This window comes from Pollachius pollachius, assembly GCF_949987615.1.
Source record: "Pollachius pollachius genome assembly, chromosome: 2".
Lineage (NCBI taxonomy): Eukaryota > Metazoa > Chordata > Actinopteri > Gadiformes > Gadidae > Pollachius > Pollachius pollachius.
The window spans coordinates 28,988,282-29,004,997 of NC_136935.1; the positions used below are offsets into that span (position 1 = coordinate 28,988,282).

The 16,716-nt window shown below is 40.2% G+C and overlaps 1 protein-coding gene across 3 annotated transcripts in view; it reads right to left on the reverse strand.

Annotated features, from left to right (window-relative positions):
• Positions 1-16,716, reverse strand: part of LOC307071912 (glutamate receptor 2-like) — a gene marked incomplete at both ends in the record, with an annotated part of 44,593 nt that overhangs the window by 20,450 nt on the left and 7,427 nt on the right. For all 3 annotated transcript variants that reach the window (XM_079731038.1, XM_079731039.1, XM_079731037.1), the window contains 6 exons: positions 1,375-1,542; positions 3,065-3,223; positions 3,546-3,599; positions 8,433-8,507; positions 9,231-9,352; positions 9,439-9,678. In XM_079731038.1, the coding sequence (XP_079587164.1) occupies positions 1,375-1,542; positions 3,065-3,223; positions 3,546-3,599; positions 8,433-8,507; positions 9,231-9,352; positions 9,439-9,678 (818 nt within the window). The remainder of the gene's footprint in view (positions 1-1,374; positions 1,543-3,064; positions 3,224-3,545; positions 3,600-8,432; positions 8,508-9,230; positions 9,353-9,438; positions 9,679-16,716) is intronic.

The following is a 16,716-nucleotide window of genomic DNA, read 5'->3' on the forward strand; positions in this document are numbered from 1 at the left end:
ATTTAAACCTTTGCATACACTTAAGAATTTTGGTGTCCGGACCGGATGTTTTTACATGTCTTCCCACCGGGAAATGTTATGCTGCTATCCATTTGGACGGTACGTGCAAGTGGTAAATTGCAAATCTCCCAGCTTTCTTGCGGCATTTCACTGAGGCACGCCCCCTTTTGGTCGTAGTATCTCGTCGCTTTCAAAGTAGAGCGACCAGAACTGTAGAACTCACAAAGAAGATGTCTGCGCCCATAGTTAACGGGGGTTGAGATGTATGTTCTTTGTATTTGTACCAAGTTGGTGGTTTTAATGTCGTTTTTAAATCCTCTTACACACTTGATTTCATTGCTGCTTTAATCCGGTCACCAATTTATGCATTCCACGGTCTTGCTTTGTGTACAATTCAATGTAAAGTTGTATTTTCAAGGTTTGCTAAAGAGGCTATGTTGCTAATGATGACTAGCCTGCTACTACTCCCCCTCGTGGCTCGACAGAAACACAAATGACAAACTGGAAGGCTGGAGCAAGGGAAATACGTCATGTTCTCGCTAAAGCTGGTCGTTCGTACCGGCGTACCATCCAAATAGATTACAGCATTACTATTGCTGGCCGAGTTTGTGTTCACTAGTAGCCAATTAGGCACTTACAGATCCCCAGATCGGGCCACATGATTGGTCGAAACATATATGAAGAGAAGAAAGTGAAACGCCCCATTACCCCAGATTAAAGATTGTCTGCTATCAGACCAGGGATTTGGCGAGCCATTGTCTTTGGTCGGGCAACCGGCCTATAAGATGGTCAAACAGCCATCCGTAATACAGGTACATGTGTATTGAAATGTGCGTGTTCAAAAACACATAGAAAACATAACGTAACCCATTTTGTTGTAACTAATATGTTGTATTGTACAAAATAAAATGAACATACTTTGCTGCCTTATTACGACGTGCATATACAGAATTTTCTAATAAGAACTGCGCCGGTGAAAACATACAGATGGATCGACCCTCCACCAGGAGTTAAGACTGATGCTTATGCTATGTCCATTCATCTAAACATCCAAAGTAATTACTATGAGAATCCGAGAAGGCTTCATAGCGCTTTAAACAGAGTTTAAGCCAACAGACTTCAGGGAGATCAGGGAATACCTGCTGGCACATTCATCACTTCATTGATTGTTGAAGATAAGGTTCTATCTTTATCCAAGATATACTGTATACATAATTCTCCGTAAATATACACCTTTATCTAACAATATCTAATACCAAGCAATGTTGGTGCAAATGGAACATCAAACATACCAAAAGAGCTAATCACAACATGGACTTTTCTGTTTGTTATGTAATATGAATGAGTCACAGAATGCTTTGTTTAGATCGTAACCTGTTTCAGAGCACGCTCGATCTCCACCCCCTGGGCCCACGGGACGGCCGGATTGGCCAAACAGTCCCCTGTGTTTCCACGGCGACTCATATCTATTCTTTGTTTGTGGAGAAACCGGAACGCCTCAGTCATCACCTGGACAGCGTCATATGTCAGCGCTGAAGTGTACTGTAACAGAGACAAACAACACAACAAATCTCTGTGATTAAATTTTTAACATTTATCATGTCATTTATAGCATCAGCATTAGTTGTAATCATAGGTTGAAGCCCAGGTTGTGGTAGCTCCTGCTACACCATGCATTTGTTTTGTTCCTTTGGTTGTCTCACTTGATTCTTTAACATGATGTGCTTGGTGGACAAAGAAAACAGACCCCCTGATGCTGCCCTCATTGGGGTGGGGGCCTTTAACAAGCCAAACATTAGGCTTGGTCATAGTAATAAATAGTCTAAATTGAAATATATATAGCAAAATATAAGAGTAGATTATAATGTATTTCATTCCATTTCCTAACAACTTTTGCTAAAGTGCATTTGTATGACAACCCCACAAATCAATTCATGAATTCATCCAGTTTGAGATTAGAGATCTATTTTGCAAGGGTGATCTGACCAAATACAGAAACAAGGAAATGCGCAACTCCTATGATTCAATGAATACAATAAATAACATAAATCTCTCGGCCTATGGCACACCTACTATGCTGCCTATAATGTACACAACCATTTGGCAGCATACCACATTTATAAAGCAGCTGTATTGAACAGACCCTGTTATGGCTCAACCTCAGTTATTATTGTTGTCAAATAAGCACAGATGTAGCCGACATTGGGAGCCCTATCCCTTCTGCCGGAGGGTAGGAGGACATATGGATGTTGGCTAGCCTGGAGATGGTGGTGGCCTTTTCTCCCTATCGCCTTCGTAGCTGTTCCCTCCAAGACAGCAAGCTTGGAACAGTCTTTCACAGCCTAATCTCTGTTTGAAGCAGCACAATTATTCAAAAATGATGTCATTGTCTGCGACACTATCGAGTAGCCAAGTGTCAGGATGTGTTGATCGAGTTATAAATTGTTATTTAGTCTGCAAAAATGTGTCATCGTTTACAGGTAAAATAGCGATATTGACATAGATTAAGAAAAGGTAACAAAAACACAACGTTTCTTAATTCCATGGGATTATGCACTACTTCAAATGTAATTAGGAATATTGTATTCCATTCCACCCAGTTTATTCCGCTAGACGCCGCTCAATTCTACACCGGTGCACACACTGCGTTGTTGGAGGTTAAATTAGCAAGATATGTGATATCATGGTAGCTCCAGTCAAGATTTTGAAAAAGGAATCCAATCCTCACCCCACTCTCCCCCTTCTCTCTCCAAACGACGCCCACCTTAGAAAAGTGATGCTCGCAAAAACAACTTACCATGGGGAAATTAACCTGGCTATCTGTAGTCTTAACAAGCCCCTACATGACAGAGTGTGTTTTAGAGCACATTTCAAACGAAAATATTTATATTGTAACAGTAACAATAACATAAAAGCCCAAAACCAGTAGATGTTATCCTTCCGTTACATTCAGATAATTTGAATATCACAGTAATGAATTGATTGAACTGATTTCAAACTTTTTGCCAGGCACTTTTAAATAGCTGAATTTAACAGTTAATGTAGTAATAAAAGTTATTTATACCCTGATCCTTGTGTCGGCCCCTGGATACTCCTTCTCTTCCAGGCCTTCCCAGCGCTGGTCAAACTTCGCCACCACAGGATCATCAAAGTCAACAATCTGAAATCCTGAAACATTGGCCCCTCCATATTGGATTTTAGAAAGATCCCCGTCTACAAACCCCTGAAAAACATGAAGACACACATTAAAGCTTTGTCATAGTAATGAATACTCTAAATTGAAATATATATAGCAAAATAGAGTAGATTATACTGTATTTAGTTCCATTTCCTAACAACTTTTGCTTAAGTGCATTTGTATGCAACTATGTACTTTTTTTTTGTTTCTTTTGTAGAAACCTTAAGATAAAAAAACGTTTAAATATATTTAAGGTATTAAGAAATTTGAGATTTGCAGAAAATACCAATACAAAAATCAAATCTGATTAATAATGAAGTATATAGAATAGTAATAATGACAGAGAATGATATGGTAATCCACCTACCAAGTTAGCGATAATGTAGTGGTATCCTTTCACATGCTTGCCAATGGTGATGATCTGTTGGAAAAAGAAAATGTGACCATTCTTAATTTCAACATTGATTGGGTAGAATCAAACTAGACATTCAAATTTAATCTAATTTAATAATTCTGATCAGATTTAGGGCAGGGTGGCATGGCTATTTTCAATTGATAGACTCAATACGAATTAATTGAATCCCAAGAATGAATCCCTTTAAAATGATGCCCTTATTTATGGGGTTTGTGAAGATTTCGATGTTATTTATAGGACTCAATACATGTTCTACTTGGGAGGCACTTTTAAGACTGCTTAATAATGTGCATACATGGTTAAAACATTGTTTGATTTGCAAGCCTTTACTGTCAGATCATATCATTAATTGCCATGATAAACCGTATGTGCCTTCTACACTTTGAGGCCCAGAGATAAGTGGGCTCATGAAGCAGCATTGAGCTGTGTTGAACAAAGGTTACAAAGTTACTGCTGTTAAAAGTAGTTCATCTCCCGAGAACTGTGACGTGTATATTACTTTTGCGTTATACCATGGTCTGGGGCAATAATCAATTCTGATTGGCTGCAGGGTGTCATTAATCCCTGATATATGGACACCAGCTAAGTAGTTCCAGTCAAATTGTCTATTCAGCCTTCAAATCGAGAGCTTGCAAATTGTGAAAAATGCATTAAATTGTAATCAGAAAATGCAGTTATATGCTATAGACCCTATAGTATCTGTGGTATAAAGGCTGGGACGAATTTCGAATTATAAATATGTACAATGCATAATGTTAGCTCTCTGGCTCATAGCTGAGTGGACTAGAATACCTCCCGTTGCCAAGTCGTATCTAATGTCCGTCCTATTTGCTGGAGGAGTGAACAACGTTTCCGTTGCATAAGAGCCTTACGATTTTTTTGGATTGTAAAACGCATGAAAATATAAATTACTGTTTTTTTCTTTGGCAAGTGACCATGGTAAAAGCGGGATAATGCCCTTCGAAGTGTCCATTATCAAGAATTAATGGACTTTGCGGAGGAAACCGTCCTCCACTGCGCATCGGACGCTTCTAAGGCCTCCACGTCGTCCATTAATTCCTGATAATGGACACCTCGTCGGGCATTATCCCTTACTTATTTCCCGTTACGAATAAAAATACAACGAATATTGATATTATCTCTGTGCTCACTGTGTGTGTGTGTGTGTGTGTGTGTGTGTGCGTGCTTGCGTGCGTGTGTGTTGAGGTGTTTGTGTGTGTCTGTGTCTGTGTGTGTGTGTGAGAAGATGACAAAGGATATTATTAAGAAAGTGTAATGCATTCCTTCTATTTTTACTAAAATGTTACTTGAATAACTAATTAGTATAGGGTGTTACAGTTATTAGTAACCATAAACATGCATTGCAACATTTTAAAAACGCTAACCCAACGCTATCGCTAGTAATGAACCCTTTAGAAAATACATTTTCTTGAAAGCTTGAAAGCTTCAGAAAGCCTTAAGTGGTGTGATCGCAGGTGTTGGGCAAGGTTGTTTCAAAATGTGATAGATGACATAGCCTATCACTGATTAATGCCACTTGAAAATAAAAATGTACGTAACAATATTACTTTTGGTTTGATGTAAAATGTTAAATGTAATAGTAATTGCAGTTGTAACAACATAATAACTTTCACAGCGAACAGTCCATCAACCACTTTTTACAGTCTAGGGCAGGGGTCAGCAACCTTTTCAACATGCAGTGCCAGTTTGACATTTTCTCGTTAATGAGTGTGCCTTAAGCAACAATATATTAAAAATTAAGCTGAATTATGACACAGCGACCAAAAACATTTCGAGAAACCTGGAATTGTACTATTTCCATATAGTCCACAATTATGCATTAACATTTTAAATGTTTTTTTGGTTGTTATATTTGCAACTTGGGCTTACAAATTATAATTACACATGTCCCATCTTAAAACAACATTTTCAGAAACTCATTCAAAAACATATTTGCACTGTGAGAAATAGAAAAAACAAGAATATATGAGAATGTTGGAACCATCCACATCAATATCTTTAAGACCTGCACAGCTTTGCAAAACCATGTGAAGGCGATGCATACAGGCCACTTGCAACAATATTTTAAATATTTTCTTCTCTATTACTCACAACATAGGTTTAAAAACTATTAATTGATCCCATTTCAGAACACTGCTTTCTGTAACTAATTTAAACATATTTGCACTTGGAGAAAATGCCCAAAACAGAATAAAGTGCAAAAAAAATCGGTAGTAATGACTATGCTGCCGCATTGTGCTGTGAAATTTTTTAATAATAATAATAAAAATAAAAAATACGGTTGTTTTCTTTTTTTTTTTCCAAGTGTGCCAATGATTATGCTGCCCCGTGCCAGTGGTGGCAAGCGTGCCTAGGGTTGCCGACCCCTGGTCTAGGGCATTAATCCTTCAGTGTCTTGTACAATAACAAGTATAAAAAACTCAAGACTATCTGCCATTGATATCTATGTGCTTGCAACTCTATATACACTATAGATTTTGTTATGTTGTAATGCTGATAAACTAAATAATACATTGGCTTTGAGGACAAAAATATCGGAAATGACTAGATTGCTGGTCGTAATAAAATGCCCTCCGGCAGCAAACAATACTCCTTTTGGTCATCTTATGTGACTATACATAACCACCCAATCAACAAAGAGCATAAGAAACAAACCAATGAATGCTTTGCACCACTTTTGTTGCAAAAATGCATCATACTATTTTGTGTAGCATTTTGGTAACATTATTAAGAAAGTATTAATCCATACAGACGAAGAAACTGTAGAAAGTAGACAGGAGGATACAATAGAGACTATGCAATGAACTCACATGATGCCAAAAGGCATACATTTAATAAATGCTAAATAAAAAGGTACATGCAGGACCTAATTTGACGGTAATATAATACTGAATATATTAGTCAAATACAGTGTTGGGAACGTTACTTTAAAAAAGTAATTAGTTATAGTAACTCATTACTTGTTCCAAAAAGTAACTGAGTTAGTAACTGAATTACTCTATAATAAAAGTAACTAGTTACCAGGGAAAGTAACTATTTGCGTTACTTTAAAAAAAAAGTTGCTATATGTCAAAGAATTTGACTTTTCTGAACAGTTTTCACTTGGCCTTAATGTGTTAAATGGTTGAACTGCCCATTCAAGGCCCTGATATACTTCCAACACAATTTTAATTTGCTTGGTTGCAAAGGCTGTGGAACATCTGCCGAATGCTAGGCCTACAGAAAATGCCAACTTTTCATCGGATTGCTCCGGACTCGCCATTTCGGCTGCTTCGTCGAATCTGTTTGGTGTGTGTGTGTGTGTGTGTGTGTGTGTGTGTGCGTGTGTGCGTGTGTGCGTGCGTGCGTGCGTGCGTGCGTGTCCTGGCTTGTGTGTAAAAACACTGGCTCCGAATGGCTACCATGAAACATGACCAATCATAATCGCTTGTCCCAGTGGTTCTCAAACTATTGAACACGTACCACTGGTGGTACGCAATGCGCTATCAAGTAGTACACAGAGGAATTAGAAAAAAAAACAATCGTTAGATTAAAAACAATACAATCAAAATACCACAGCCCATGCAAAAAGTTGTGAAATAATGTTCTTGTTCTTTTAATTGTTTGTAACTCTGACCATTCTGTTTGATATTGTGTAAAGGATGATAGTGAATGATTCAGAGCATGATGCGTTTTAAATGGCATCACTTTTGGTCTTGTGTTTTCATTTTTCTTAAAACTTCTTAAAATGAACATAGCCAAAATACAACCAATAGCTTCAGTCATTGAGGGCAAAAATAGTCCCAATATGAGGCCCAGATTTTTTTATTTAGTTTTACAAATCAAGAGTAGGCCTGATTTGACTAATTGGCTTTGCATCCTTTACTTCTGCCCTTGTAGTCCAAGACATGCTGCCCACCAGCATTCAAAGTACAATGCTGCCACTGGTGTATTTGTATCAATTCACATAATTATCCCTCCCTGCTATTTTGTAGTTCCCCAAAACGCCCAGAAACAACTTGAGTCTCACATACTTAAGCCACCATACGCCACTAACAGTGCAAGCCGGCCAATGGCAACTAAGCACGCAGTCCTTCCTCCCTCACTTTAAAAACCACCAGCCGCCACTGTACAAAAGGAAATACATTGACCATGAGATCATGTTCTCACTTGCTGTGTTTGTATGTGTATGTGTTTCCGTGTCTCTGTTCTAGGGCTACCACTTTGTACAGCTGACAACAGCTAACAATAAATAATATTATTTTTAAGAATAAATGTGCCTCCTGCATGAGATGTGCGCAGCTGAATAGGGCCGCAGGCCTCCGCTACTGTATGTTGTTATATTTTATTTCATCTGTCATAATGGTGGTACTTGGGGAGACAAATATTTTCTGTGGTGGTACGCGGTATAAAAAGTTTGAGAACCACTGGCTTATCTCGTTGTTAACCCGGTCTCCTCACTAGCAGTTTTTGTGTGGAGCCAGGGGTGCGTTCGGATTACGCAGTTAATTCAATCAATTCATAATAACGCACCGCATTTAACGTACAGTAACGGTAACGGCGTTGTAACAACAGAAACAGTAATTAGTTAGATTGTCCCGTTACTGAAAAAATACAGGGGTTACCTAGCGCCGTTCTTTTAAATAGCGTTATTACAAACACTGGTCACATGTTATCTTACTTTGTAAACGCTAAAGTTAACATAATATGTTTTACCTTTACCTTTGCCTTAAAAATGAGCACTGATCGATTATAGATAGATAGATAGATAGATAGATAGATAGATAGATAGATAGATAGATAGATAGATAGATAGATAGATAGATAGATCAATCCAACCTGTTCCATGATGTCTTTAACTTTGTCTTGTTCACAGTCCAGAATAATACGCCGTTCCTTACGGATTTCCAGATCCTGGGACAGCAAGTGAGAATTTTACACAAATTGCTACAAAATGCTTGACGTGATTAAAACACAAATTCAATTATAGATAGTACTAACACAATGGTTGTTCCACAATGGCACAATAACAGTTAACAATAATAGATATCCGATCAGGGGATAACTAGAATTTAATGAAATTAACAAAATGTAGCATGCAGAAACTGTAGTAAAAGACAAGTCTCTAATGGGATATGGGAATTGCAGCACTTCTATGACCTCCATCGATCAATGCCCAAAGGCTTTATGGAGACTGACTGCAGGTGACTGGGGCCTGGGCAGAGCATGCGGTTGATGTAGAGCACAAGGTTGTTTACAGGCTTAAACTGACACTGGACACTGTGTCTGGCAGACATCAAGGAGGACTGTATCCTAATCGTAAGACTGCTGACCTCAGTGGGGGACTCTGATTTACACTAGGAGATAAACCATAATGATAGGGAGACGAATGATCCCTCTCACTGTATAAGTGGCTAGAAATCCTTCTGGCAGTCCACACTTACAGACGTTGAACCACATATGCTGAGGGAGACCCCCAGCGCATACATTGTTATTATATTCAAACATACCCATTCGTACCCATCCTGAAAGAATTGACTTCTGCATAGTCAACATCAACCTTCTACATCATTGGCTCTATTAGAGAGGAAAGATATCAGAGATTGGGGGAATGTGAATGTATGCGTGTGTATATACCTGAAATAGTGAGCGGTAGGCCTCATCTTTCCTCTCATCTTTCAGGTTTCCAACATTAATCGCTGTGACAACCCATTTTTTCTCAGCTGCTGTATCCAGAATCACCTGAAGAGTTGACAAACCTACACACAGAATATAAATAGTTGCATAAATATTTTCTTGGTGGTAGCACATTTATATAATGAGTTATAACGAGGAGTACCGTTACCTCTATCGCTGTCATAGAGATAGGCAAACTTCTCCCATTTATAGTACTCCACTAAGGACACCAGCGGCCCCTTTATCTCCGGCCTCATCTGGAGGACAAACTGGTTCATCCCTTCCACAGGAAACGAGGGAGTGATGAAGGACACGTGGAGCGTCTCGCAGAACGAGGTGATGGTGTTCACTGACTTTTTGTCGTAGAAGCCAAAGATGGCATAGACACCTCGGGAGAACTGGGAGCAAACTATATGAGAGAGAGAGAGAGAGTATAACAATTAATTGTCTTAATACATAGTAGAATTTGGGTATTTTCAATTTCATTAAACATTTTCATTAAAGTCCAGTTTATTGATATATCCCCATTCACAGGCAAACACTTTGCAACAACCAGCATAGGGATAGCCAAAACTAGCTGTTATCTGCGGTGTCCACAGAGTCCACATTATGTTGAGGGAGTGCGGTCCACAGACCATGAGCTACCGCATATCTCACGTTATATGCGGTTATTTTATTCATAATATTATATACGTTTTGGCAGAAGGAAAAGTAGGCAAGAATCAGTGTGTTACAGTATGTCCAAATGTAAAAGCGGTCTTGACCATGCAGGGCTCTATGGGTGCAGACCAGGATTTTACTGTACTCTTAATGTATGGGAAGCCAGTGTAGGAAAATGAGAGACAGGCTAGTATCAGGTCTCCAGCAGGACCTTGTCAGATGCTTTGCAGCAGCATTTTGAAAAATGTGTAAATGATCCAACGCAGATATGCTGAGGCAGGTAAAAACAGAAATGTAAACGTGAAGAAATAAATCATGTATAGAACATTTCCATTTAAATTTTTCTTACAATAGACCTAAGCTTAGTTAGGGGCCAACATGATAATCGAAACACATAAAGTGATCAAAGATGAAACCTAGGAAGAGAATAAGGTGTAATCCTAGATTTGTCAGGGGCAATGAACAGAACGTCTATCTTATCCACATTCAGGGAAATACAATGATCAGCCATTAATTTATTGATAGTTAATGTAATCATGAAAAATAGCCAATTGATCAAGCTTATTGGGATAAAAAGATGTGCCCATTATATATCGTCAGCAGAATGGTGCAGAATTACAGCCACTACGAGCCAGTCCCACAATGAGCTTTCCACAAACGTGCCATTATTTAGAGGCGGGTCAATGTGGAGGGTGAGGATGTGGCCCTGAGCAGCTTGCGGCCACGGTACCATGCGCTCTGTTTACAGTGGATGTATCGCAATGGCGAGGCGCACACAGCTTTTGGCCAGGTTCTGTAAATATTCTAGAACACTCCGGGTGCTCCGGCGGGAGTCCTGGAGATCTATATCTAAATAATATCATATTATACATAGATATCTATATCATATAATATATATTATCACACGCCAAAAGCTGTGTGCGCCTCCAGATGATATTATGAATCCCAACGACTGCGTCGGGTTCTCCTTCTTCTCTGGTTCTTCTACTTCCACATCAATCTGAAGTAGACTGAACCGCAACATGGAGGAGAAAGGGATTGTTGCCCGCGATTGTCTCCCGCCGGAGCCCCGGTGGTGGTGCCTCGCGGCAGCCAAGCGGGAGACAATCGCGGGCAACGATCCCTTTCTCCTCCATGTCGCGGTTCATGTACTTCAGGGAGTCAAAGCCAAAGTTCCTTTTCCCCGATCCCTTCTCAACCATGGCTGAGATAACCCCCACTACGAGTCTCATTGTGGAAATACCAGAGGCGTCAGAGAACCCAACGTGTAATGCGCAGAACGGTTATCCAAATAACAAAGAAGTGCACAACACTTGCGTTACAGTGTGTGTATTCACACACACACACACACACACACACACGCACACACACACACACACGTGGCATTTGCACGGTAGTAGCTCATTGTCTCATTGGCGGGGCCAAATTCTCTGGACAGGCAAAGCAGAGAAAGGGGAGGCAACATGTCCCCGTATGACGACATAGGGGGAAATTCTAAATCGGCGCGTCTGAGCTTCGTTTTTTCAAAGACAGAGCAGGATACCTAGTGCTCGTTTTACACCAAACGCCATTTCTAGCTACTGGGGTAAAATAGGCAGGCTAGGGGAACTCATATTAATGTTAGAAAACCTCATAAAGGGAAATTTTCATGCAATGGGACCCTTAAAAAAAAGAAAACACACAGAGACCAATAGAAGTAAGCATTTAAAAACCGGTGTCGTAAGATATCTAATGAGGAGGAGAGGAGGGATGAGGGATTCACTTTACCCACTAGATCAGTGAGATCATTTAGGTAAAGAATACTGAAAGAGTCCAGAATGATGGATGCATAGTACAGCCTGGATGAGGGGCCTATGCTTGCCTTTACCTTCTAACCTGGTCAACAAAGTGAGTGAGAAAGTGATTACAGTCATCAATGGAGAACATAATCACATATGGTACAGCAGGTGAAACAATATTGCTAATAATTCCAAACAATGATTTAGGAATTCCATTACTTAGGTCAGCAAAATAATCAGCTCTAGCATCGTTAACCATATTGTTCAAAGTGGTTAACCAACGTTTAGCTGGAGATGAGGATTTGGAGATTTGTGGCTTTCTCTAAATGCTCAATCTTGCAATTTTCATGCCTGAAAAAAGTGATGGCATCATTCGTCCCCTGGGATGAGTTTACATAAGAGAACATCTAGAACTAGAAAATTCATTTCCTGCAGAAAATGCGATGAGTGCTGTAGTATAAAGTAATATTTTTTAATAAAGCCACATAGATTAAGACATAAAGAAATGTTAAATGGCTTAAATCAAGTGAAGGGATTTAAACAGAAGTTCAAAAGTCTAAATGGAGTAAACAATGTAAACATGCACACCATTTAAGAAAATGTAAATGGTTGGAAACAAATAAAGTGACAGCTGAATGAAAAGCACAAAGCATTGCTAAAAATGCAGAAATGTAAAATGAATTGAACTGAAGAATCTGAAAGGTTAAATGTATTGCCCTGCACTGGTGTGTGTGTGTGTGCGTGTGTGCGTGTGTGTGTGTTTGTTTGTGTGTGTGTGTGTGTGTGTGTGTGTGTGTGTGTGTGTTTAAGAGAATAGCGAACTGGTCGCGTGATTAAAAGTAGCCCAATAGAGCGGGAAAAAAGGCCCAATCTGGCAACACTGCCTGAACGTCCTCCAAAATTAGCCCAATCCGGCTCTGCCGTCCTCCCATTGACTCCCGTGTTAAAAAAAGATAGTATTTTAAAAGTAGAATATCTTAAAAAGTATAAAACATTTTAAAAATCTGAAAAGCAGCGCGCGATTCCAAGCTAATTTGAACATTTTTAAATTTGAATGGAGCCTCTAGGTGAAAAATTGAGGAAGGAGATAAGTCCCAAAATTTGTAGAGAATAAGAAAGAAAGAAAGAAAGAAAGAAAGAAAGAAAGAAAGAAAGAAAGAAAGAAACCTAAGAAGAATACTAGTTGCGTGCAGCACTCACCTAATTAAGACGAGACACACTTTCCAAAGCTACACATCAATGCACATTAAAGTAAACATCCAACAGGAAAACATCCACACTGTAACACAATAAAACCAGGCTTCAATAAAACACTGCTGAGAACTTCTCATCCTTGAGCTGGTTTTTCCCCATTTTTTGAAGGCAGGGGCCTGGGTTCAGAACAACACCTAATAAAAGGCATTATCTAAACAAACAGCTCCTCAGGGCAGATACTATCAATATCAACACCATAAGGCCCAAAGTATGTACCTGCCTTGATATATTAACAAAATCAAAAACAGTACTGAATGTAAAATAAACATGAATATGGAAATAACCAACAACTATTACTCTATCCAATCTAAGAATGTCACTGGTTTTAGCGACAAAAAATAAATAAATCCAAAGAGAAATGGTAATTTTGAGCCTGGCAAGCCAAGGGTTTGACTCCTAGTTCCCAAGAGGTCAGGGGAGATTAGAACCATTCTGGATATCAGCGTTTTCAACAACCAAGCTACAACCCTGAAAGTCAGATGGTTCACTATTAGAGCGTTGTTCTGACGTGTGCAAGAGGGAGATTGGTTTACATCCACAGATTTCAGGGACACTAACTTCGACCTTTCTATTGTCAAGGCTCACAGTAAACTGCTCCGCTCTACCTTTATGGGCGTGGCCTACGAGGGCCTGGTCCCTCCCTGGCCGACCAGCAGACCAGCTCAGTGCGCGTGGGAGCTGGGAGCTAAGCGGCCACTATGGCTGCTTAGGTGTCAACAACATCTCTTTATTTTTTTATCTCAGCGTTTTTCTGATTCTGCTCTCAGAGGAGCGGCGAGAACAGATACTATTGCGATGATATATTACTCTAACAATGTTCTTTGCTACACTCCACCGAGGTGACTTTTGCTGGGCTCCTCCAGACAAGGACACAGGGAAGTGGTGTTGGAAGACCGGTTCATTGTAATGTTGCAGACAATAATACATGACAATGGTGCTCCGTGTTACCATGAGTGTGTGTGGAGATGGCTGGTTTCCAGTGTGCACACTGATTACTCAATGTGCGACAGGTGTGAAGTCTCACCGAGTTGAATCAGACTCAGCCAGGTGAGGCTGCTTAAGCTAGACGTCATCCACACACACTCACTTAACCTCGACTCAGCAACTAGGACAGAGAAACTCTCCCCTCCGCGGCGAGTTGCTGTCCTGTTGACGTTTGCAGATGAGTGAACTACAGCGGTGGTTCGCTCATCAGTGATGTCAACAGAGGCATTACAACTCAAGGTTCTCACTGTATCCCGCTCGATGTCAGTGGACCTAGATGTTGAGGAGGCTTCCCCTGGGGAGATGATGTCAGACCTGGATGTCTTCACTGATTCCTCAGTGACGGGTTGGGAGGGGGGGGATGTGCCACTCCCACTTGGTCTGAGGCGAGGGGCTGGTACCCCCTGCTGCTCACATCCATGTGTCTGAACTTTCCACCATGAGGAAAGTATTGGTACATTTGTTCCCTTCACAGAGCTGCGGTCGAGCTCTGGTTGTGGGCTCATCAGAACCCGCTCAGCCTAGAGTCCTGTAAGTCACTGTCATACAACTTTTAACTATTTGAAAGAAACACTTACTTCATCTATTCGGGGAGACTGATTGGTCAAGACAGAAAAGGCTGGTCCTTTCTAGAGTTAAGTTGACTTGCTGCAACATTATTGCCATAGAGCAGAAGTCGTGAACTCATAATGGCAGCAAGTTGTAAAGTGAGGTGCAGTTGGAAACACCAATTTTAAACATGTTAATAGAGTTTAGGACACAACTCCCATATTTTTACCAGTACTAAATATTCCATTTGCGAAAGCAAGCAGCCCTCCAAGCAAAGTATTTTTATACTGGGTTATGCATATAGATGTCTTAGTCAGCCCTGACACATTCATTTAGATTGAGCCTTAGACTCAGAGATAGATATTCCGTGGATGAGGTCTCTGAATTAGATTGTTACATATTCTGACAATGTTCTGCTTATTGGGGATTTCAACATTCATGTGAATAATCCGTCTGATCTCTCACAAAGGTCTTCTGTCTATCATAGACACGTTTGGATTCAGGCAACCTACCCAGAATGGTGGAAACACCCTGCATCTTGTCTTGACCTGTGTGGTTGAAATCTCAGACTTGGTTGTCTCACATTATACCTCATCTTTATGCAACAATTGTATGCAAACTTTCAAGGTGGTGGTTTCTCTGCCCAGTGGTGACCACCAGGCTTCTTATAGTTTCCCCTGCCACTTGCTCCTCTCCCTTACTATAACGGATGGGATGGATAGTCTCACTGTTCACTGTTCAGTGTTAAAAAACTTTTCACTGTCAAAAAAACAGCACCATGGCTCAATGAAGACAATCACATCCTCAGACGAAGCATCAGAAAACTACAACGCAAATGACGTTAGAATAAACTTCAAGTCTCTCCTCTTGCATGGCCAGACAAGTCCTGGGGTCATCATCCCCAGGACTTGATGATTACTGTAAAAATTGTTACCACAAAAAGCTGAAAAGACTACTAACTAGAAAGATAACATTTGAGCATATTCCACTTATTCTTGCTTCTCTCCACTGGATCCCAATAACTGCAGCTTCTGAATTTATGGTGCTACTGCTTACCTAAACCTATAGGTCTTGCACGAATAAGCACCATCCTACCAGAAGGACCTTATCATTCCTTATAGTCCTTCTTGGCCCCTCCGGTCTTCGAGAGCTGGCCTTCTTTCAATACTAAAGGTTAAGAAGCAATCAGAAGGAAACAGAGCCTTCCCCTATTGAGCACACTATCTATAGAATAGTCTGCCATCTGTTATCAGGGAGGCTGCCTCTGCTGAGATATACAAAGCCAGTCTGGCGCCTAGGGGTGCCCTCAGCTGCTGTTGCGACTGGGTGAGCCGGGATTGCTGCTGTTAGGCACTAGATTAGAGGTTGCCTCCATGTTTTCTGTCCACCCTGCCCCAGCTAACCCAGTTTACCATAATTCAGTCTGTTTTTGTACGTTGTGGTGACTGTGTGACTGGATACCTGGACACCCCTGACGGTTACCAGCCTGCTCACCGGCCAGCACCCCATTACAAGGCAATGCCCAGCATCAGCAGTGTTTATTTTATTATTTATTACTTATTGGATTTAATTCTGATCAGAAATCTAACAGTCACAGACTATACAGTTCTATACAGTTCGTCTTTCAACCAAATGATAGAAAAGTATCGATAGTGGTATTACTAAAGACTTGGATCTTTAAGCAGTCTGGTATTAATGACGATACAAATGGTATTAATAACAATACACATTTACAATAGCCAACCTGATTTGGGTCAGCAAATGATAGCGCTCTAAAGGGTCAGGGAGTGAGGTTTACCATAGAGTAATTGTAATTAGCCAATGGCTCTGCTATGTAGCCTGGTGACTGGACTCATAATAGACTTAAAGAATTACATCGAAAGAGTAAGGTTACTTGGAAAATAATTCACCCTAATAATATAATATTCAAAATGTATTATTATTATTTACTGTTGAACAGACCAAAATGTTGTGATGCCATCATTCTCACAATCAGAATAGACAGCCATCTTTGATATCGCTAGCAACTAGCTGCTAACCGATTTCAACTGTTTCGGCTGAAACGCAGTGGCTCATCGGTAACGTAGGAAACGGTAATTAGAGAAATTGATTGTGCTTTGAGCTGAATAAAAAAGGAAAATAAATATACTCAACGATGCCTAGCCTTACTAGATAAGGAAAGTATCACAAAGTTTGCATCAGCCATAAAAAAAGGGATAGCA